The 24,659-nt window shown below is 43.6% G+C and overlaps 1 protein-coding gene across 1 annotated transcript in view; it reads right to left on the reverse strand.

The window, feature by feature from the left end:
• Positions 1-12,337, reverse strand: part of LOC125347594 (copper-transporting ATPase 2-like) — a 46,104-nt gene extending 33,767 nt beyond the window's left edge. Inside the window, exons 1-2 of the mRNA XM_048340596.1 lie at positions 12,104-12,337; positions 984-2,214 (exon numbers count right to left, since the gene is read on the reverse strand). Of these exons, the coding sequence (XP_048196553.1) occupies positions 984-2,214; positions 12,104-12,337 (1,465 nt within the window). The remainder of the gene's footprint in view (positions 1-983; positions 2,215-12,103) is intronic.
• Positions 12,338-24,659: the final 12,322 nt, after the last annotated feature.

Raw genomic sequence — 24,659 nt, forward strand, 5'->3', positions numbered from 1 at the left:
TCTCTGACTTCTTGCCACTGAGACCAGAACTGAGACCTGCCTCCTGTCCTCTGCTTAGGTCACTCTGCATTCCCCTAGAGCTTCTAGGCCAGGCCACTGTCCAGACTGCACAAGTTTTCTCTACTTTTTGTTCCACCCCTTCCCTCCCTTTACCTCTCACTTCACAGTGTTCTGGAAAAACCAAGCCTGGCTCATGCAGGACTTGACCTGCTGCACAACAATGGTTTTTTCCTCTCTGCTTTGCATCACAACAACAAAAGCTCTTAAGACAGAATGTCTTCTCCATTCACAATCCTATAACTAGCACAGGTCTTGGTTCAGGGCAGGCAGAAAGGGTTCAGATGATGTTGTATCACAGGACTCTCAAGGAAAATGGAAAAGAGAACACAAGCCAGTGAATCAAGAGGAAAGAGCAGGCTGGCTGCTTCCTGGGAAATTCTGCCTGGTGGCATGCCATCACGGAAAGGAGGTCTCCGCTTGTGACACTATTCCTCCCAGCCTTCTTCCCTTACAGCCACAAAGGGGACAAAAGAAGTCATTCTTAAAACCTACCTTTAACCCTCCCTTTGAAGAGAATGGTCTCCCAGTACTGAGACTGCGTTTCTGGTGCATTAATTATTTTTTTTTGTGTAGCAGAACTATCATCAGAGAAAATAATAATGGTCACTTTGGCAAGAGAGGGACTTGGTGTTACCAGTGCTCTAATTCAGAACACAGAATCAGAATTCTCTCTCACAAAGCAGCCCAAATGCAAGGACTTTAGTACGTAAGTGTCAGCTACCTGAGAAGCAGCAGTCAGAAATTCCATTTCCTCTACCCTGATGATTTTAACAAGTGAGGACAGGTTACAGAGCTTTGTTACCTGTCACCATGTAAGGCACAAGCAGGGCTCACCTGTGCAACCACCCAGGTACTCTGTTATAATAACAAACACCAAGAGACAACCCCAGGACATGCTTCCAACATGAATATCACCTACATACCAGCCATCACTGATGCTTCAAATCCCATGTCTTCTACAGCAGCTCGGAGTTCTTCTGGATTTATTATCGAAGGATCATAAAGAATAGTTCCACTTCCTTCATCCAGAGAGACGGATATTTGCTGCACCCCTTCCCGCTGAGAAACCATGCCTTCGATGGACTGTACACAGGACATACAGGTCATTCCGGTGATGGCGAGCACCACGGTACTACATGCGCCTTGCACCTGGTTTCTCTGCAGGTTGTCAGGAGAAGAAAAACTGGAAAGCCTTCTCTCTGGCTCACCCCCTTCTGCTCCATTTGGAAGAGAAACTTGGAAGTTCCCAGGTGGAAGTGCCTCAATGGACCTCTTCAGGGACAAGGGGGTGATCTGAGAAGGGTCATACTGTATTTGGGCACTTTTGTTCTCCAAGGACACTTGGATATTTTGAACCCCTGAGAGTTGGCCTATATTTCCTTCAATATTCAAAACACAAGATTTACAGTGCATTCCATTGATTCCAAGTTGGAGAGTGGCCACATGGCTTCCTTGGTCTCCCAAGGCCTCAGAGTTATGGAAATTCTGCTTAGCAAGAGCTGACAGCCACTTTGGGTTAGTGCTTTCTAGCAGGCCAATATCAATCAGTCCCAGGCTTAAGGGAACCATTTTGTTCGTGATAGCAGCTTCAAATCCCATGTCACTGACATGGTCCCTGAGGTCTTCGGGTTGGATGAGATAAGGCTGGTAAGTGATGACTGCCTCTTGGTTGCCAAGGGAGACCTTAACTCTCACTACTCCTTGCAGTTTCCCGATCTTACTTTCAATGGAGCTGACACAGGACTGGCAGGTCATGCCCTCTACTCGGAGCTTGACCACTGCCTCCTGGGCTGGAGAGGACCTGGAGGGCCAGGAGGCAGCCTTTCTTTCTGTAACACTGACCTCGAAGCCCATGTCCCTGATGTGATGGCAAATCTGTTGCAGGCTCATGACAACTGGCACATATGTCACTGATGCACACCCTTGTTCTAGCAAAACCTTAATGCTCACGATGCCTTTCAGACTAGAAATCCTGCTCTCAATGGACTTGACACATGACCGGCAAGTCATGCCCAGAATGCTGATCGTGCTGGTCGTGATCAGAGATGAGCCAGTGCCATCCAAACTCCCTTCATAGCCAACATTGTCAAAGGCAAAATTCTGCTTCATTCCTTGCTCCCAGGGACGAGCAGGTGAAGAAAGTTTAGGCAAGATCTAAAAGGAAAAGAAAAAACATTACTGATCCTTCTGATATTTCCTATACGATCTGATCCGGTCTTCACTTAGCACAGAGAAAGTGGAAAAAAATACCTTTGGTATTAAAACTTCTCAAGGGCAGAGAACATAAAATAGAGAGGAAAAGAAAATGTGAGACATTATTTAGCAAATGAATGGGCTCCTGTGGCTTCTCTTTAGCTTTGACATCCTATGATTCTGAGACTAGAAAGCTGTCTGCCAGCTCATGCCATGCTTTCCTGGCTAGAAGAAAGGGGAGGTTGCTGGAGTAAAGAGGAAAGCAAGATGCAACTTGGTGCTGCCTTGTGACAGAGGCAGACAGCAATGACCCACAATGGGACGCCACAAGAAACCTGGAGAGCCTCAGAGATCCAGTTGATAGATACCTGCATCCCCACAGATCTCTGTCCTTCCAACTCAAATTTTGAAGGTCCCGCTGAAATACATATTCCAGAACAAGTATTTAAGGTAACACCTTAAATATGCTTAGCTTTATAGCAGCCTGTGGTTTTCTTAACAAAAGTCAAATGTATTTCATAACCATTGGTCACAGGCCTCCCAGGACCTGAAGAGCTGGAATTTGCAAGTGGACTACATACCTATGAAGATATGAAGTAAACTGAGGCAAAATGAACACTAGTGGCTAACTCAGAAGGGCAGGAGTAAGAACAGGAATTGAGTCTTGGCTCCCACTGTCACTGCCCTGGGTATTCAGGAATCTTGTTATTACCTAAAACAAGCATGTCACCAAATCAAATGGTCCTATGTATGTGTTAATCTTGGTATTTACAGAAACTAGGGTGTCACATTTGCTAGGCATATGCCATCTTGAGCTATATCAGGCCTATACCTATCTTCTCAATCTACCACATTACAAGCAATATTTCCTGATTTCTACACAGAATGATGTAGCTGCAAAAATTCCACTAACAAGATAAAAGCTTTCCTTCCACAGGATCCCAATCTTCCATTCTCTTAGACAGTTTTTACGTCAGTACAAAAGATTATATGTGAGCCAGCCAACAATGTCTCAGGCTTGTAATCCTTGCTTCTCCAGAGGCTGAGATCTGAGGACTGAGATTCAAAACCAGGTATGGCAGACAAATTTGAACCATTCTCATCCCCAACTAACCAGCAAAAATCTGGAACTGGAGATGTAGGAAAGTGCCAACCATGAAGAAAAGAGACAAGCAAAAGTGAAAGGCCCTTGGAAGTGGTGGTATGGCTCAAAGTGGTAGAGCACTAGCCTTGAATAAAAGCTCAGGGATAGCGCCCAGGCCCTAAGTTCAAGCCCCATAACTGACAACAATAACAAAAAAGTGCAAGGCCCTGAGTTCAAGCCGCAGTACAAGTACACACACACACACACACACACACACACACACACACACACACACAAAGATCATTTAAAAAGTTAAATTTAACATGAGCACAAAGGAGATTCAGAACAGGAGCTTGCTTACAGTTGGTATTAAGCAAATACTTATTGAAATGGACTGAAGCCTCCAAAACTCAAGCCCTAGGAAAGTTGTTTTCTTTTTTTTCTTGCCAGTCCTGGGGCTTGAACTCAGCGCCTGGTAACTGTCCATGAGCTTCTTTTGCTCAAGACTAGCACTCTACCACTTGAGCCATAGCACCACCTCTGGCTTTTAATGTTGATGTGGTAACTGAGGAATTGAACCCAGGGCTTCATGTATATTAGGCAAGCACTCTACCACTAAGCCGCATTCCCAGCCCCAGGAAACCCTTTTGTATGCAGATTATCTCAGATGCTTGTTACAGTAACAAAAAAGCTGACTAACACAGATTTTTTTTTGTCCTTTGCATAATGTAGCCCCTAGTATGACCATAACACTGAATTTTGATCCAATTGGGAGCTTTCTAAGCATGTTTTATATTCAATATTTTTTCTCCTACCAACTGCCACTTGCAATTATTTGAGTAAAATGGCATTCCATACCAGGCTCCTTTCAGTCTGACCCAAAAATTCTTCAAGGGTCCCCCCTACTGCCATTCCCTAACCCTTCCCCTCTAATATAATCATTTATAGGCTCAGTACCTGTTACTTGGGCCTAGAACTCCTTTCTTTCTCAAACTCTCCATTCTATGCAGTGTTCATCTCTTCTCTGAAGATTTCCCAACTGTCTCATTGGCTCCATTTCAAGAGTTAGGCAACCTTCTTTTATTATTATTTTTTTTTTGGCCAGTCCTGGGGCGTGGACTCAGGGCCTGAGCACTGTCCCTGGCTTCTCTTTGCTCAAGGCTAGCACTCTGCCACTTGAGCCACAGCGCCACTTCTGGCCATTTTCTGTATATGTGGTGCAGGGCCTCATGTATACAAGGCAAGCACTCTTGCCACTAGGCCATATCCCCAGCCCTTAGGCAACCTTCTGTTATGTCTTTGTACTAAGAACATTTTTCTATGGACTTTTCTCTTCCTGTCTTTATTTGTCTGTCTCTTTACCAGACTGTTGCTCTTACATACTCATCCTTAGACTCTTTGCCTCGGTAGAGTTCCTAGCTAATCAAACTCAGTATATGTAATTAACCTAATGAGGGAATAAATGTGTATGACATTTAAAAAAATAACATTTTGCTGGGTGCTGAACTCTCATGCATATAATCCTAGGTACTCAGGGGGCTGAGATTTGAGGATCACAGTTCAAAGCTGGGCCAGGTAGGGAAGTCCATGAAATGCTCATTTCCAATTAACCAGCAAAAAGTCAGAAGTCAGAGTTGTGGTTCAAGTGGTAAAACATTAGCCTAGAGCACACATGCGTGTATGCGCACACACATGCACACACAAACACAAACTAATTTTACTGGGCTGGGAATATGGCCTAGTGGCAAGAGAGCCTGCCTCGTATACATGAAGCCCTGGGTTCAATTCCCCATTACCACATATATGGAAAACGGCCAGAAGTGGCGCTGTGGCTCAAGTGGCAGAGTGCTAGCCTTGAGCAAAAGGAAGCCAGGGACAGTGCTCAGGCCGAGTCCAAGGCCCAGGACTGGCAAAACAAAACAAAACAAAACTAATTTTACTGAAAATGTACCAACAGTGAAGGGGAAACTAAATCTATCTAATGGCATTCATTTTCATAGAATATCTTGATAAAAAAGTACCTTCTGATAAGACAAAACCTTAACTACCTAGTTAACTACCTACTCTGTTGGAAAAAGAAATCACTAATGATTTACTACCCAACTTCTATATCTTGGCTGTAGCTCCGTTTCTAACTTACTAAACCCTAGGACATAGTGCTGTTGCCTCTTAATCTCTGAATTGTCAGTTTTGTTTTCCTGCCAAGAGGATTTGCAGAAGTGTTAGAGGCTATTTGTCTGTGACAAACAATACTGACTTTTCTAGACAATCAGGAAGGACAGGCAGTTATGGGAGACAACACTTTGCAAACAACACATTATTATTAAACCCTTGACGATCTGCTGCCTTTGGATCAATCTCTTAACAGTTATGGTGTATCTGAGTCTCTTTAATGCATAGATGTGTTGTGCATATGCTTTGAACTCAGTTATTTAATTAAGACAGTCCTTAATTAAGGAAAAGCCCTCATACTGAGTTTATATAAAATGAACACAGGTTTAGATTTAAGAGCTCATCAAATAATCTCAAGGTTGGCCAGCAGCCCAAGATGGCAACTGTGTTTGCAGGGAAAGATAGCTAATGTCCTAGTTTGGTATTTTTCTGCAGTCCAAACATCTGAATAAGGAAAATCCTTTGCTAGTCTTTGAATCTTTACTACACTATTAGTATAACAGACATTGGCACTAGAAGTAGGATGGGAAACAGGAGATCCCAGAGGGAAATCCAACAACGATGGTTCTTTATATGTCTGGTACTCAAGTCTTGGCTTCATCCCTTTTAGTACCTGTCACCTCAGAAAACCTACATCAGAATATCAATACTCTGCTTAAGTCAAGAAGGCAGGATGATGTGGAACACACAGTAGTCCCTGGCCATCCTGAGCAGGTTATGTGAGTCACAGCCTTGCTCAGCCTTACCTCAGAGATAATAATTCTGAGGGTCATGGATTCCAGAAGGAGGGGAAAAGGTAAGAAGGAGAGGGAATGGGTAGGGAGGGAAGTGAAGGAAAGAGTAAGGGGAAAGGGAAAGTCAGGGCAGGGAATAAAGAAGGAGAGAAAAAGAAAAGATCTTACTCAAACCACCTTGACCAGACAGGTGGATGCCCATTGCTAAAACCCCCAGTGAGGTACAATCAATGTGTTAAACCTCTAGGTATACAAAGATACAAGGACACATAGCTATGTGTTCACTCCTACAATTAAGGTTATCTTTAGGTGAATCATAAAACTCTGCTTTGTAATATATCTGTAGGTATTTTCTAATGTTTAACTCTTTTTTTTTTTTTTTGGCCAGTCCTGGGCCTTGGACTCAGGGCCTGAGCACTGTCCCTGGCTTCCTTTTGCTCAAGGCTAGCACTCTGCCACTTGAGCCACAGCGCCGCTTCTGGCCGTTTTCTGTATATGTGGTGCTGGGGAATCGAACCTAGGGCCTCGTGTATCCGAGGCAGGCACTCTTGCCACTAGGCTATATCCCCAGCCCTAATGTTTAACTCTTAAATAAGCAAAATAAGTACTACTCTGTGTGTGTATATGTTGTGTGAGTATGTGTCTGTGTGTGTATATGTTGTGTGTGTGTTGTGCAAGGCCTCACACAAAACTAGGCAAGTGCTCTACCACTGAGCTATACCATACTTCCTAAGGGTTACTTTTACAATATTAATATGCTTTTACAGTTTAATATTGTTTCACAAAGGTCCAAAAAGATCTTGCAATGAGGAGTATTTAAATTTACTGCTTCAAAATTTCAGGCTTGCTGTGTCAGGCACACTTGTAACCCTAGCATTCAAGAGGCTGAGTGAAGTAGGGCAATTGTGAGTTTGAGGTCAGCACGGGCTACCTAGCATGACCGTGTCTCAAAAAACAAAAACACAGACCTTCATTGCAATATCTATGATGACCCACTACAGCAACACCATCTGAACAAGGCAGAATATTAACACTTATTGAGAGAGCAGATGCAGCCTGTGTGACAACCCTTGCTGAAAACACTAAATGAGAAAAACCAATGGCAAATCAAATGAACAAGCCTGAATACATACAGGCATACAGCATGTGTTCTTTTCAACACACAGCAAAATAGAATCCCGGACTTTCAGTGGACTTGTCTCCAAGGGGCAGTTCTTGTTATCTCAGAATGCTTGCTGCCAGTCTCCTGCCACTGCTCTGAACTCTTTAAACTTTTATCAGCCTACAGCACTTTCTGCTTCAAAATCTTCTTTGATAATCTCTAAACAAAGAGTGTTTGCTCCTCTCAAACAAGGAAGTTTTACAAGGCCAGTCGCTATCAAGCATTGGAAATAGCCTGGAAGTTTTGTTTTGTTTTTAATTCAGATGAAATAGACTAATTCAAAACCACAGAGTCCTAACCCCTTGTGTCATTCCCCAAAATCATGATAGTAAGATCATGGTGTGACAGATGTAAATGGTACGTAATCATCCGCACTGGTTAGGAGACATGTCAACAATAATTATGCGAGTTTGATTCAGATAAATGTATCATTCAGGATTATTCTTTTTTGATAGATTACAAATATATGATTGTCAGATCTGATAAAACAGTGCAGCTAGTATTTATTTTTTTATATAATAATTGCAGTAGAATAGTAAAGGATTGTAGTGCTTTCTACCTAGATCCACAAGTTACTTTCTAGAAATGGTAAAGTATGGTAAAGCATTTGCCTAGTATGTACAAGGCCCTGGGCTTAATCCTAGGACCACAAAAAAATAAAAAACAAAAATAGCATGGTTAATTAAAACGCTAAGTCCAGAACCTGACAGTTACACATAAAGCAAATATATTCCTCTACCGGACTTAGCTATATAGAAATCTAATACTTCTAACAATACTTCTATATAAATACATTATGGGCATTTGTTACTAAGATATCCTTGGAAAAAGAGATATGATTGGCTAAAGGCAGCCATTTTTTTAAATTAATAAAACACAAATTTTAATGAGATACCATGTTTTACCCACTGCCTTATAGAAAATTTTCAAGTTTGATGATAACTTTTCAAGTTCGGTACTTTCCTTTTTGGAAAGCAATTACAAAATGTCTATCAAAATATTAAATACTCATTACCTTTACCTCAGAGCATTCCCACTGAAATTATATAACCATTATATTGATAAAAAATTACATGAGAATGTTCATTGCTACATTTCAAATGATGAAAATTTGAAACTATCTGAAGATTCTTCTATAAAGAAGTGGCAATAGACTATCCAACAGAGAATTATGTAGTAATTTTTTAAATAAATGAATTTACATGAAAAGATACTCACATCGGATCAAAAAGGGTAGAGAACAGAGACAGATTTTAGGGGTGTACACATATGATCCCAGCACTCCAGAGGCTAAGGCAGGAGGATCATGAGTTTGAAGCCAACCTGGGCTCTAAATATGGTCTTATTTTTCTAAGGAAGGAAAAATAAACAAACTTATATACTGTGTTACTCATCTTTTTATCCAATCATACTGTTAGTAAATAAAACAAAAGAATCTGCACCTGTAATCCTAGCTATCTGGGATTCTGAGGTCATGAGGACCATGATTTGAGGCCAGCCAGGGCAAAAAGCTCAACAGACCCTATCTTATCAAGTAAAGAGCTGGGCGTGGTTCAAGCTTGGCATCCCAGGTATGCAGGAAACATAAGTAGGAGGATCACAATTCAGGCTGGAAAAGCTAAAAACAAAATCCTATTAAAAAAATAAGTAATGCGGGGGGCTGGGGATATGGCCTAGTGTCAAGAGTGCCTGCTTCATATACATGAGGCCCTGGGTTCGATTCCCCAGCACCACATATACAGAAAATGGCCAGAAGTGGCGCTGTGACTCAAGTGGCAGAGTGCTAGCCTTGAGGAAAAAGAAACCAGGGACAGTGCTCAGGCCTTGAGTCCAAGCCCCAGGACTGGCCAAAAAAAAAAAATAAAAAAAAAAAAATAAGTAATGCGGGCTGGGGATAAGGCCTAGTAGCAAGAGAGCTTGCCTCATATACATGAGGCCCTGGGTTCAATTCCCCAGCACCACACATACAGAAAACGACCAGAAGTGGCGCTGTGGCTCAAGTGGCAGAGTGCTAGCCTTGAGCAAAAGGAAGCCAGGGACAGTGCTCAGGCCCTGAGTTCAAGGCCCAGGACTGGCCAAAATAAATAAATAAATAAATAAATAAATAAATAATGCAAAAAAGAACTGGAAACTAGGCTCTAGGGGTAGACTACCTACCTGCAAAATACAAGCCCTGAGTTCAAACTCCAGTACTGACCAAAGAAAAGGCACCTAATCATATGTTTTCTAGAAAAGAAAATTAAATGCTAGTGATGCTTCCTGTTATTAATTTTCTTGCCTATGAAGAAACTACAGGAGTTTCGGAATTTTCCACTTTGCCATACCAAAAAACTTGGTGCTTTTTTTTTCCATGCTGAGGGAGGAGGTCAAACACAAAGCCTCCAAAACACATTTTTAAGATTTTAAAATAAATACCTCAAAGCATAATTACATTCTGGTTGCAGGCCTAAAAGCACAATGCAGAATCTTTTAAATAAAAAAAAAGTTTCTATCATCAATATCCAATTACTGTAAATTTAACATTTAAACTTCTTGCATAGTACCTTTCAAAAAATCCTTTTCACAAATTTCCTTTATTTAAATTTTTTAAAATCAATTATAAGGCTTGACCTCAGCTTCTTTGCTCAAGTCCAGCACTCCACCACTTTGAGCCACAGTGCCATTTCCAGTTTTCTGGTGGTTAACCAGAGATAAGAGTCTCAAGGACTATTCTGCTCAGGCTGGCTTTGAACAATAATCCTCAGATATCAGCCTCCTGAGTAACTAGGATTACAGGTATGAGCCACCAGTGTCTTAAAAACAAACAACAACAACAAAATACCAATGAACATCAGAGAAAATCTTATAGAAGGCAAAGTACTTATGAAAACGCTGCCTCCAACTAGAGGAATGTCTTCAAAACTACTTTTAAATGTCTTTTGTTTTGTTTTTGTGCTACTAGAATTTCAACTCAGGGTCTCAAGTTTGCTAGGCAGGCCCTCTAGAGCTAAATCATGCCTCCAGCCCTGATTTTTGATGGTTATTTTTGAGGTTAGGGTCTTGTTTCCTGTCAGTGTATATGCCTAGGGGCAATCCAACTGTTAAGCTTTCCTGTAACTGGGATATCAAATATGTACTGTTATTTCTTTTGAAATAACAGGCTCTCTCTTTTTGAGAAAACAGCTCTCTTTTGAGACAGGGTCTCTAGAGCTATTCTGACCAGGGCTGGCCCTCAAACCATGATTCTCCCAGTCTTAACCTTCCAAGTAGCTAGTGCCATGCTAGTAGCATATGCCATTGGCATCTAACAAAATTACTTTTTTACATCTGACTATGTAAGTGGCTGGGAATATGGCCTAGTGGTAGAGCACTCGCTTAGTGTACATGAAGCCCTGGGTTCCATTCCTCAGCAACACATATATAGATAAAAGCCAGAGGTGGCACTGTGGCTCAAGTGGTGCTAGCCTTGAGCAAAAAAAAGCCAGGGACAGTGCTCAGGACCTGAATCCATGCCCCAGGACTGGCAACAAAAACAAAACAAAACAAATAAACATCTGACCATGTAAGGGAAAAGATACCACCCAGACCACTAACCAGTGCCACTGGGAAATATTACTAAAAGACACCCTTTATACAAAACATCATACTGCCCTACTTTTGAATGCAAGTAACCTTTTGTTGAATAAAAGTTACATTTATTTGCTTAAGAAAGTCAGCTTTGTGTTATACCAACATTTTCAAAGTATTAACAAACAAGAAACCAACATAAAAGAAATCAACGCAAGATGAGTGCTGGTAGCTTACACCTGTAATCCTGAATCTGTCTGAAGATCATGGTGCAGAGCCAACCAGACAGGAAAGTCCAGGAGACTCTTATCTCCAATTAATTACTCAAAACAACAACAACAACAACAACAACACACACACACACACACACACACACACACACACACACACAAAACAGCTGGAAGTGGAGCTCTGGCTCAAGTGGTAGAGTGCTAGCCTTAAGCAAAAAGAAGCTCAAGGACAGTGCCCAGGCCTTGAGTTCAAGCCTCAGGACTGGCACAAAACATAAAATAAATTAAAGCAGAGACTGAGAATATTGTTCAATGGTAGAACACCTGTCCGGCATGTTCCAGGTCATTGGTTTGATCCCCAGCATCACAAAAACATAATATAAATCTAAAAAGGGGCCCAGCACCCATGTAATCTTAGCTACTCAGATGGCTGAGATCTGAAAACTCAGTTCAAAGCCAGCCAGGGCAGGAAAGTCCATGAGACTCTTATCTCCAATTAACTACCCAAAGGCTGAAAGTGAGTTTGTGGCTAAAGTAGAAGAGTGATGGCTTTGAGCACAAAAGCTCAGAGACAGCATCTGGGTCCTGAGTTCAAGCCCCAGAATAGACACCAAAATTAATTAATTAATATACTTTAATTAATTAAATAAAAGAGGAGTCTCATTTCTGTCCAACTTGCATATCAGAAAATTTGTGCTCCACTGGTTTACAAAATATCCTGAAAATATGAAGCCGCAAGACCTAAACATCACCCCTCCCCCCTACCTTATAGAATTAATCACCCTGACTCCTGGATAGTGTGATAAATGTACTCACCCAGATCTTTCCCCAGTCCCTCACATGGAGACCCACAGAAGCCTCCCCTGTTATATACTGGTCTCAGCCCTTGGTGGCTTCTCAGTCCCTCTGCAATTGCACTGACCTGCTGGGAATTCATTTCCTGGGATCCATTCAAGACTCTCAGTGGAAATTCTCCCTCTTTTGGCTGGGGAGAGCTCTTCTCTGAAGACACTGGTATGGCCAAGCCCCTGACCCCAGATTTCCTCTGGAAGGACCACTGCTTGTAGACAGACAGCAGAGTCACCTGTGGATCATTCAGAGTTGCCAGGAAGGTTGGCTCGAGGCTCCGGGGCCCCTTGTCTTCAGCTTTCTCCATCACCACGTCCATGGTCACGATCACAGTCACAGTCACGCCTTCCCTCCCCACTAAGGCACTTGAAACTTCAGCAGACTCTGGTTGTGCTAGCAGGAAATACTTTGAAAGTATCCTCCTTGATAAGGTGCCCTGTGCAAGTGAGCTGGTGAGTCTTCAATCTGGCAGGCAGCTCCAGGAACTTAGACAGACTGCACACCACTGTGTACCTATTTGCTTTGTTTATCTACACTGACCCACCAATCGCAGCCTCTCACTCAGCACATTACAGGCAGCACTGTGGCCCTCTGCACACGGCCCGGCCCCGCCTGTGTCCAAACATGTGTCCATGAACCTAGCACCTAATCATCTCCCAGAACTCCACATCTCTCCTTTGGGTCCTGGACACTGCTAGAAATTTGGCTAAGAGGCAAGGCAGATAGGCTTCTTTCCTTTGATTACCAAACTGCAAGGGTGTTCTTGGAATGACTTCAGCGGGCTCCTCCATAGCTCCGATGCTGGCTGGGTGCAGAGTACTGGGTAAGAGAAGTATTTCCTAGGCAACATGACTTGCATTTCCAAGAAGGTGTAAGAAAGCTCCAGTTTCCCACTGCTTTGTTTTCCCCTGGCCCAACGGCTTGACTTCAGGAAGGGCTGACTGCACAAACTTACTTCTAACAAGGCTCATTCGTCTTTTATACATGGCACAAGGGCCAGGAACTAATCCACAATTCAGGCTTCTCAGGCTACCTGCTGTTCCAGGGGAGGATTAGTCTGAGGAGACACACAACAGTGGGTAATCCAGGCAGTTGCCTGCTCTGTCAGGCAGAACAGCCTCCCTCTGACCCCCACCCCATCCTTTCAGCCATTCAGACCTCATCTCCGGCCCCCCCACCCTCCAGGGGAGGAACAGCTCCTCCAGCCACTAATGCTGGCAGCACCTACTGCTGCCAGTGTGTGTGTGAGTCAAGTTGGGGGTAGAACAGTCCCTCTGTGCCCCTCTAATGCTCCCCTAAACCAAATGTACTACTTCAGGCTCACTGGGACAAGTGTCCAATGGGGACATTTAGAATCCATGCCCTCTGCTCAGGGCATCAGGGGCACTGTGAATTCTCCTGCCTTATGAATTTCCCACAATGACCCACCTTACCATTAAAATAGTTGTCATTACCCCCAAAAACTTGGGAGCTAGAGCTCAGCCATTTGGGTAGGGGTACAGCTCAGTGGTGGAGCACCTGCTCAGCATGCTCTATGCTCTGAGTTCCATCCCAACATAGAAATTAAAAAAAAAAAAGTGGTAGGATAGATAGGCAGGAGACAGGGAAATTAAATTATTTTTAATGGCTATAAAAAAGGCTAGATTAGAAGTTGAAAGCAGGCTGGGAATGTGGCTTAGTGGTAGCCTAGCAGGCCTAGTGCTTGTCTAGTATGCATGAAGCCCTAGGTTTGATGCCTTAGTACCAAGTACCACCTAAACAGAAAAAGCCAGAAGTGGTGCCGTGGCTCAAGTGTTAGAGGGCTAGCCTTGTGCAAAAGAAGCTCAGGAACAGTGTCTAGGCCCAGAGTTCACTGAAAAACGCACACACACACACACACACACACACACATACACACACACACAAAACAGTTAAGCCTCTCTCTGTTTAAATAACTAGAGAGATCTAGAAGGTCTACTTTTGACTTCTCTCTCTTTTTTTTTTTTGGTCTTTTAAAAATTGTTATTATAAAGATGATATACAGAGATGTTATATATCATTAGTAAATGTTTGGGGTTTGCCATGGAAAGCCTTCATGCATTTACCAGTGACAACTCATAAACAAGAGGTCTGCTCTCTTTAATGAAAGGAAGTCCCACCACTGGTCCACTCACAAAGCCCTTCAAGACTCCATTGATCTTTTTGCACATGGAGGCAGAATGGCCGCACACACTCTAGATTCTATCTTCAATCACATATTTTAAAAATGATAGCATTTTTTAAATTGAAAATCCTCACCGGTAGTATCTGCCTTCTGCTGCCTTTCAAAATGTGAGTTACTGAGCTGGGTGCCAGTGGTGGCTCATGCCTATAGTCCTGGCTACTCAGGAGGCTGAGATATAGTTCAAAAGAGTTCAAAGATATCCTGGGCAGGAAAGTCCTTAGGACTCTTATCTCCAATTAGCCACCAAAGAATGGGAACTAGAACTATGGCTCAAATGATACAGCAGCAGCCCTGTGTGAAAAAGCTAAGGGACAGATAGCTCATGCCTGTGATCTTAGCTATTCAGGAGGCTGAGATCTAAGGATTGTAATATTTAGGTCAGATCTGGCCAGCGCCATCTTTGGCTGTTGAGGGGTGTCCGATTGACTCTATCTCAGTCAAAGAGAGCAGAAGCTGCAACCAACTTCACTAAGCACTCCCCTGCCCCTGAGCCTCAGGGTTGGGAGCGTGCCCTGTCTGCTCTGAATCCAGGGAAGTTCCCCTTCACTAAGATGAGATTGTGTAAACTGCTTGACCACCAGAGGTGTGGAAGGTTCAAGGAATGTTCAAGGTTAAACCTGTGCCCTCCCATGAGTAGGCGTATCCACCTGCATCATGTGAGCCCCACCAAATCCATGCACCAATTCTAACTAAAATGAAAGGTTGGTTCAAACAGTTACTATGAGACAGACTGTAACTCCATTGGCCAACTGAGTGTGGCAGGTTTGACTATGTGATGTTTGCCTTTATAACCAAGTCTGTGGGGGCTAGGGATATGGCCTAGTGGCAAGAGAGCTTGCCTCGTATACATGAGGCCCCCGGGTTCGATTCCCCAGCACCACATATACAGAAAACAGCCAGAAGTGGCGCTGTGACTCAAGTGGCAGAGTGCTAGCCTTGAGCAAAAGGAAGCCAGGGACAGTGCTCAGGCCCTGAGTCCAAGGCTCAGGACTGGCCAAAAAAAATAAATAAATAACCAAGTCTGTGCTGCGACCTTGGCTGGTCTGTTCACTTTTTACTTCCCCAATAAATCCATCCTTTTATCATCTTTTTGCTGGAGACTGAGTGGTGGACTCTAGGAGGAACCAGAAATACCCTCCCCTTGGTGGGGAGGGGTGACTCCATTACAAGGAACATGTTTCAAAAACAACAAAGTCCATGAGACTGTTATTTCCAATTAACCACCAAAAAAGAAAAAAAGCTGGAAGTAGAGCTGTGGCTCAAGTGGTAGAGCTCTAGCTTTGAACAAAAAAAGATCAAGGACAGCATCCAGGCCTTGAGTTCAAGCCGAGAACAACAAAAACAAAAAAAGCTAAGGAGCAGTATGTAGGCCATGACTTCCATCCCAGTACTGGCATAAAAAATATAAAAATTTTATCAAAAAAAAATAAAAAAACTTTTAAAATATGAGTTATTCAACATTTTAAACTTGTCCGTGGGGGCTGGGGATATGGCCTAGTGGCTAGAGTGCCTGCCTCATATTCATGAGGCCCTGGGTTCAATTCCCCAGCACCACATATACAGAAAATGGCCAGAAGTGGCGCTGTGGCTCAAGTGGCAGAGTGCTAGCCTTGAGCAAAAAGAAGCCAGGGACAGGGCTCAGGCCCTGAGTCCAAGCCCCAGGACTGGCCAAAAAAATAAATAAATAAATAAATAATAATAATAAATAAAAAATAATAAAAAATAAACTTGTCTGTGGTGATATGGGATGAATATAGATGCTTCCGCACTTTAGCAATGAAATCGGCTCAACCTGACTGCAGCCATCTTGAATCATAACCACAACCATTGTCCCTGACTGTCTAACACTGGCCAATTGTCCAGAAATAGTTCTCCCTCCGGCCCCCAATACTACAAACAGAAAATTAAGAGACAAAACCATTAGTGTGGTATGTGAAGCATTTCAACTGACCCCTGTTTGAGGAATGTGCTAACTTTTCTGATATCACCATGAGAAAAACCAGGTATAGTCCAACTTGAATGAAGTAACTTTTGTCCGTGTGTGTGCGCGCGCGCATGCACGTGTGTATGTGTGTGTGTGATACCTGGGGTTGAACCAAGACCTTCACATATGTAGGCAGGCACTCATCCACTGACCTAGCCCCCCCCCCCCCCGCACCAGCTCCTATCTTAAAAGAATCCTTATTCTCATTCAAAATGCAGGGACCCACTGGTTTTGCTCCCACACATAACTACACTTTTGTAACTCTTCAATGAATTGCACACTGTTCAATCCTGGGTTTGTCTTCCAGGTTCACTAGTTTTTGTTGTTGTTGTTGTTTTTAATATCAATGGCTAACAAGAAAACGTATACTTACATCTTACATCCCAATGTTTTTACCATCATGATCTATGGAAAATTTAAATGCTTTTCTGTCTAAACTACTTCTCCTGGTGGTTGCTCTGACATGGAACACAGCCAGAATAGTGTACTAGGGCCAGGTGAGAAAGGACAGGAAGGCTGAACGTTGTCCTGTAGATAGTGGAGAATCATCAGGATTCTCTCTCTCTCTCCCTCTCCCTCCATCTCTTCCATCCTTCCCTTTCTCAGGGCTGGGGTTAGAACCCAGGGCTTTAGGCCTGCTCAAAAAGTGTTCCACCATTAAGCTGTATACCCCAGACCCATCAGGAGTCTTCAAGTAGAGGACCTACAGCATTATAATGTATTTGTGATCCAGAAATACAGTTCCAGCTGGAAGGAGAATGAAGACTCAGAAGGTCGGGGGGGGGGGGGCATTATAGTGTTTATAGGTGGCAGAAGAAATAATTAGCCATGTGGATTAAACAAATGAAGAGGCCTGTCTGGCTCTGTGCCCAGTGGATCACAGCAAGCAATACAAATGGGACCTGAAGATGATAGTGACATATCTGATTTGACAGACTGGGCACATGGTGACAAGAGAACCAAGATGAGAAGGAACAATGGGAAGAAAGCAGGTCTGGAGATGAAAACAGTAAATTGTCTTTGTACATAAGGAATCTAAGAGATCTGCAGGATAGCCATGTGCTATTTTCCTGGTCTTCATTCTTGAACCTTGCCCCTTAAATCTAACCTAGTCTTCATATCTCCACAACTCCCACCTAATCCTCCTGCTCCTTTAGACTGACTGGATAGAATCAATGGTACTAGAGCATTAAATGAGGACCTGGAAGCTGTCCTGAGTTCTTTTGCTCAAGGCTAGCACTCTACCACTTGAGCCACAGCTCTACTTCTGGCTATTTGTGGTTATTTGGAGATAAGAGTCTCAGAATTTTCCTGCCTGAGCTTGCTTCAAACTGTGATCCTCAGATCTCAGCCTCATGAGTAGCTACAACTACAGTCATGAGACACCAGCACCCAGCATTTTGCTAAGCAGTTCATCCTTGCCTTCTTCTACTCTCATTTCGTGAACTCCCAGTCTTTTCCATGTGTTCTTGTTTGTTTTTGTAGCTTTCCTCAGTTCATCAAGGCCTAGCAGGTGCTCAGCCCATGGAACACAGGGTCTTGCCCACAGATTTAATCAAGGTTTTGGCATGCTAAAAGTGAGAAAGACAATCCCTAAAGTGAGTATGTAACAAATGGTAAAGTTTGTATGTAATCAAATTGGCTATAATAAATAGGGTCAGAATTGGGGCTTCGGTGTAAAACTATGTTTTTATCTGTCGCATTTGTTATGAGTTTTTATGGTATTGCGGGCACAATACCAATCTATCCCTACCTATTCTCAGTCAGAATCAGACTAAGCAAGGAGAACCACGATTGGTTCTCGAGTTACCTATCAGAAGGGGGGAAATGAAGTGCCAGACTTTGAAGTCAGGCCCCACTTTATCACGCGAACCCCACTTTACCACGTGAACCTGAAAATAAGCAGGCCCTGTGAGCAAACCCAGGACAAGCTTATTAGGGCGAGCCGGTCGAGAACTCTTAACGACTGGGAATGCTTAATTCTAACCGCCCCTAGAATACCTCGAGCCCTGAGCCAATCAGATTTGTACCCGTAATCTGGCTTGCTTAAACACCTGATTGCTGTAACTTTGTCTTTTGCCTTTATAAGCTCTGTATAATCGCAGCTCGATGCTGCCTCCTAACCTCCGCTGTGTCGGTGGGTAGGACGAGGCCCGGGCCACGGCCCCGCTTGAATAAAGTCTTGCCTTGCTATTGCATTTCGGAACGTCTGAGTCTCAGTGGTCTTCTTGGTGGTGGTCTTGCGACTTGGCACAACACATCCTTGCCTTCTTCTACTCTCATTTCGTGAACTCCCAGTCTTTTCCGTTTTCTTGTTTGTTTTTGTAGCCTTCCTCAGTTCATCAAGGCCTAGCAGGTGCTCAGCCAATGGAACACAAGGGTCTTGCCCACAGATTTAATCCAGTGAACAGTTGCCAAATGTTAGCATGTCTATTTAAACAACTACGTTTAACTATCTTTAAATAAATGAGTTGAGTCACATAGATTAGAACATGTTTTCTACCCAGAAATTCTGCTTCTCTGTCCCCGTCAGGCCAATGCAAGGGGAAAATCCATTATTCCCTCACACATACCTTCTAGAAGGCAGGTCTTCAAGTGTCTCCTTGCACTATATTATTTTGCTTCTCGTAAGTACAAAGTTCACAAGCCATTTTCCCAAATAAAATTCATCTTGTTTGCCTCCTACCCACCTTTCCAATCTTTGTGAATCATTCTTGCACAAAAAAAAGAAAGAAAATTGCTTTGGTGTCCTAAACAATTCTTTTGCAATCTGAGAAGCCTGCGCCCAAAGGCAGATGGGCAGCTCAGGTTTCTAAGAACCTCCAGGACAAAGTGCCCTGCTTGGAGGAGGGGCATCTGACGAACACATTTCAGTGTTCACAAAGATTATCTACATAACCCAGCTCCAGGTTCAAGGTGGGCTGAGCTTCCCAGAAAGCCCCTAGGGCAGGTCAGGCCAGCCCTTCCCAGATAGTAGGAGTCAGGATCCAGTGACAGGACAGGATGGCAGAAGCTGACACTAAGCTGCATGCTGGAAGCTTCCCACACAGTACATGCAGCCAAATGTTAAATGTGTGCAGAGCAGAAGATTCAACCAGGGCCTAAGACACACTCTGCATTAAGAGATAAGAGCAACAGTGTGTAACATTAAAAACTGTGAAAAACCATTTAAGCCCTAGGTGCCCAGGTTGGGTTCACCAAAGCCCCCTCGGTTCATACCACTGCCTAAAGAAGCTGGTGATTTCCCAGACCAATACTGTAGCTCAGCAAGGCTTGGAAGACAGAAACAAAGCACTGGCAAGCTCACTGAAGAGAGTATTCTCAAAGGCAAAGAGGATGTTTCAGTTTCACAATTTATTATGTGCATGCACCTTCAATTTCTTGGTTGCCCTCATCACCTGGTGCCCACATGAAAAACTCCACCACTGTATTCTTTCTTTAAGTTCCAATGCTCTCCCTTCCCATGGTTATCTGTTCACAGCTGACAAATAATGAGTTAAAACAATGAGCAAGCAGCTGACTAGGCACCAGTTCTTACTTCTAGCCTACAGAGGTCTCTTGGTACCACTTGGTAATCCAACTACTCTCTGCATTCCTCCCTCCCTGGACACTCAAGCTATATCTCGGCCCTGCTCCAGTGGACTCTAGTACCAGCCCTTGCCCCACTCCCAGCCCAGGACCCAATTCCTGATGCACTGAAACAGAAGCAGCTAAAGCCTGGGACCATTCCTCTGTGCCCAGGGCAATCCGTCTTTGCCTCCGCCATTGGCCACTTCATGTCCCACCGTCCTGGGTTTCCTCTTACCCTGCCCTAACAGCTTCTATTTAGTGTCTCTCCCTAGAGCTTCCTACTGTCCAAACCTGTAAGTGCTACAGTGGCCTGGCTAAACCCTTGCAATCTCCTCCTTCTGAACCCACTTCCTAGGGATATCATCCAGGCCTATGGAGACACTACCTTTCTTAGTCTTATGAGGCTGCTGTAACAATGCACCTTAGAGGAGGTGATGGGAATTAGAAACAACTTGCCACTAGGCCTCACTATAATAAGCCTGAGGGGGATTTCCCTCATCTCAGATGGACCTAAGTTTCAGGCTCCAGTGACACACTCCCAGGTGAACCAATCAGCAACAGTCTCAACTTTCTCCAACAGCCTCAGCCTTCTCCTTTGTTCATGCCCTTTAAACTCCATGGCCTGCACTAGTAGCTTTCTCTCTCTCTCCCTCTTTTCCTTCCCTCCCTCATCTCTGGACCATAGCTAGAATGCTGAGAGGCCCTCTTAGGATTTCTCTAATAAAACCTGCCTTTCATAAAGGTCATGATATTCCCAAAATTCGAGACCCCCCCAAAGACTACCGAGAAGCCAATTCCAATGCAAAAGCAAAGAGTCATTTATTAGCAAGCTCAAGCTCAGACCTATGCCCACAAGGACACAGCCATCACAGCCAAGATGGACGAAGGTCCTGAGCACCGATTACACCTATGAACTTTAGTAAAGTTAGAGTGAGTAGGTGTTTTTTGTCCTTGATCAGCTGAGGCTTTTGTCACTTAACCTCAAGACTGCTAGTCAATGTATGTCAATGTATGCAAAAGACATCTGGCCTCAGCCTTCTCCTGCAATTGACCTGGGACTGTTAGTCGGGGCACTGCAAGGGGCTTTTGGCATCAGTCCCCTCCTGCTATGTACAGATTAGTTACTTATTGGAGCAGTAACTTGTCAGGGCTCTGCATTTTGTCACTGAGGTGGGGGAAGCTCCTAGAGCATTGGCCCTTACCTAGTAACAGAACTTTGTTAGTAGATAATCACATCTATGAGAAATATATTCCAGTACACAGCACAATTATCAAACAAGGCAGTGAAGCATCTTACAAACAATGGCTAAAGCATTCTAACTTTAACTGACCTCTGGTCAAATGAAGTCTCTCTGGCTACCTTGATTATTTTAGACTACATTTTGTTCAGGCTTCACACTGACATGTTCTGCAGTTATTCCAGGAAGCTTCAGGGCCCAGTCAGGCCCAAGCTACAATATAGAGGTGCAACAGCTGCTCAGGCTCCTCAGTCACTCCCATCTTGATTCTCATTGTCTGCTCAAACCTTAAACACTTTCCTTCTACTAGGTAATTCATGAACCACAGAAATGGACTTCTTACAGTTGTGGAGGCAGGGATGTCTAGGATTAAAATGCCAGAAGATAAGGATTTGCTGAGGTAAATGCTCTCTGCTTTCATGCAGGGAGTTGCCTAGTTGTCCCCTCAAATGGCTGAAGAGCAAAGGGGCTCCATTAAGCTTCTTTCCTAAATACATCGAACCCATTAGGTCAGTTTTCAGGGCCTAACCACCTCCTAAAAGTGTTCAATTTAAATTGCAGAGCAACTTGAGGTGGCATATTCACATGCTAGCACTGCCTACAGACAACAACCCCCAACTCTGCACTAAAGGAATGCATCTTAGGGTCACGCTCTCCCTTACTCCCTTGGATGTTTACTATCAACTCCTGATATTCTGCCTCTTTCCTCCCCATCCCACACACATAGCCTTCCTCAACTTAATACCTCAAAACTCCTTCCTTTGACTTGCTCAGGAAAAAAAAAATATTGGATCTTGCTTGGCACTGGTGGCTCACACCTATAATGCTAGCTACTCAGGAGGCTGAGATCTGAAGAGTGAGGTTCAAAGCAGGATAGTCCCCATGAGACTCTTATATCCAGTTAACCACTCAAAAACTGGGAATGGAGCTTGAAGTGGGAGAATGCTAGCCTGAGCAAAAGACCTCAGGATACTTCCCAGGCCCTGAGTTCAGGCCCCAAAGCCATCAAAAATCTCAGATCCATCCCTGCTAACCAACCATGCCTTCTGTCCTACCATGTGAAAATGTTCAGCAAATCCTGCCAGTCACATCATCAAAAGGCATCCAATATCCAACCACTTCTACCCAGGGCCAACTCTCCAGCACATCTTAACATCTCAGTTGCCTTCTTCCATTGTTGTTATTATTATTATTATTATTATTATTATTATTATTATTATTATTATTCCTCCTCCTCCTCCTTCTTCCTCTTCTTCTTCATCATTATCATCATCACCTGGTTGTACTGGGGTTTAAATATGGAGCCTGCTGCTTGATGGGCAGGTACTCTTACCACTTAAGCTTCATCTCCAGACATTGTTTTTTTGCTTTAGTCATTTTTCAGATAGGGTTTTCTGGGAGGTTTTGCTTGTACTGGCTTCAGACCTTGATCCTCCTATCTATTCTTCCCTCATAGCTGGGATTACTAGTGTGAACTACACGTATAGCTTAGCTGTTGAGATGAGGATCTCACAATTATTTTGCCTGGGCTGGCCTTAAGTCACAATCCTCCCATTGCTGTTCCCTCATCAGTGACTTCCTCCAGATGGCCCTATTTAAGCTTCAAGTGTTCCCACTATCTGCCTCTCATTCTCGCCTTATTTTTCTCTAGAGCAGTCAATCTTCACCTTCTACAATCCTCCATATTTTACTGATGTGTGACTGTGTCCCAAGTGCAGGAATCCTTTGTCTGTTTTTTCATTTCCTTGCTGTATTCTCAGCACTACAACAGTGCTTGAGGCTTAGAGGTTTTCAACACTTGCAGAATAAGTGAATGGCAGAGAATGTGAGATGAAAACACCTTATATATATTTACTTGCTGAAAAAATTCAGACAAACATTGAACTTAAGAAGGTGTCACCTCCTTCCTCCTCCTTTACTGGTTGCTTTATCCCTCCAAGTCTGGAGTCTCTGCTCACATCATTTCTTGGGTCTCAGACAGTGACCTAACAGAGTAGAATGAGCAGAAAGGCTACAGAAAGAGTTCATGGCCTGCCATAAAGGGCTACTATTCCTGACTTCCAACAACTTGTCAAATGCCCTACTGATACCAGACATCCTAAGAAATAGATAGTTGGAATTGTTTTGGCTTTGTTTTGGCTTTTGTATATGTGTGCTAGTCCTGAGGCTTGAACTCAGGGTCTGGGCACTGTCCCTGAACTTTTTTTTTTTTTTTTTTTGGCCAGTCCTGGGCCTTGGACTCAGGGCCTGAGCACTGTCCCTGGCTTCTTCCCGCTCAAGGCTAGCACTCTGCCACTTGAGCCACAGCGCCGCTTCTGGCCGTTTTCTGTATATGTGGTGCTGGGGAATCGAACCTAGGGCCTCGTGTATCCGAGGCAGGCACTCTTGCCACTAGGCTATATCCCCAGCCCTGTCCCTGAACTTTTGTGCTCAAGGCTACCACTTGAGCCACAGCTCCACTGCCAGCTTTTTGGTGGGTAACTGGAGGAGATAAGACTTTTGTGCTCTGGCTGGCTTGGAACTGTAATCCTCAGACCTCAGCCTTTTGAATAGCTAGGAATATATGCGAGAAGCACCGGAACCTGGCAATAGCTAGAATTTCATGCAATAAAATCCTCCAGACTTTACTAACAGCCAATAATGCTTTGGAGTTTATGTTTCATACAGTCAACCAGAACACAATACTAATTGATACAAGAGTCAAATGCACTGTCAGGGTAGGAAATACTAGCATGAAGTATGAGCTTTATGGACTGGTAAAAAATTAGTCCATGAAAGGTCCTAAAGACTTAGCACATGAAGAAACATTTATTTAAGAAAATATACTGAAATTTAATGAGAAGAATGAAATATGACATATCCTCTCACCTTTATATTCCCAAATCAGTGAGCTGACAAGTACATTTCAGACAGGTACAGCCTGAAATCCCTACCCCCTAGTTCCCAGTTAGAGGTTCTCTCTGTTTTTCTCATCCTGTTTGACATGGGATCTAGTTCCAGATCAATGCCACTAAGAGGTGAGGGCTCCCTCGTTCTACCTATCACTCACTGCTCTTACAGAACAAAGGTTCCACCTTGGACCCAGTACACTAAGATCTCTAGGGCCCCATTGCCCCCAGCCCTGGTTCATAAGGAAGTGGTTTCATACCAGGAAACTTATCAGAAGTGAGGCCAGAACTGAGGCCCAAAGCTCTCCCCTCCCCTCTCCTTAGGATCCTGGGCTCCTAATGCCCACAGACTCCCTCCACCCAGGCCACTCAGAAATTCTGCCTACAGGGTAAAACCAGGTAGGTAAAGAGATATTTCTAATCTCTCCCTAAGGTACTGGGTTCATTTGCAATAAATGTTGACTTGTTCAGAATATCAGGTGACTTCTTCATAGAAACTGATCCTGAAATTTCTATAGACCCAGAATAAGCAAGATAATCTTGAAAAGAAACAATACAGGAGAATTCAGTTTACTCAATTTCAAAACTTAGTACAAAGCAATGATGACAGTAATGGTAATATCTTAAAATAGATTGATTTAAAAATAGCAAATAGATCTTAAAATAGGTGATCTTTTTTTCAGGGCTAGGGATCTCAAGCATGCTAGGGCAGCACTTTGCCACCAGTGAGCCATACCCCCCAGCGC

This window comes from Perognathus longimembris, chromosome 3 (assembly GCF_023159225.1).
Source record: "Perognathus longimembris pacificus isolate PPM17 chromosome 3, ASM2315922v1, whole genome shotgun sequence".
Classification (NCBI taxonomy): Eukaryota; Metazoa; Chordata; class Mammalia; order Rodentia; family Heteromyidae; genus Perognathus; species Perognathus longimembris.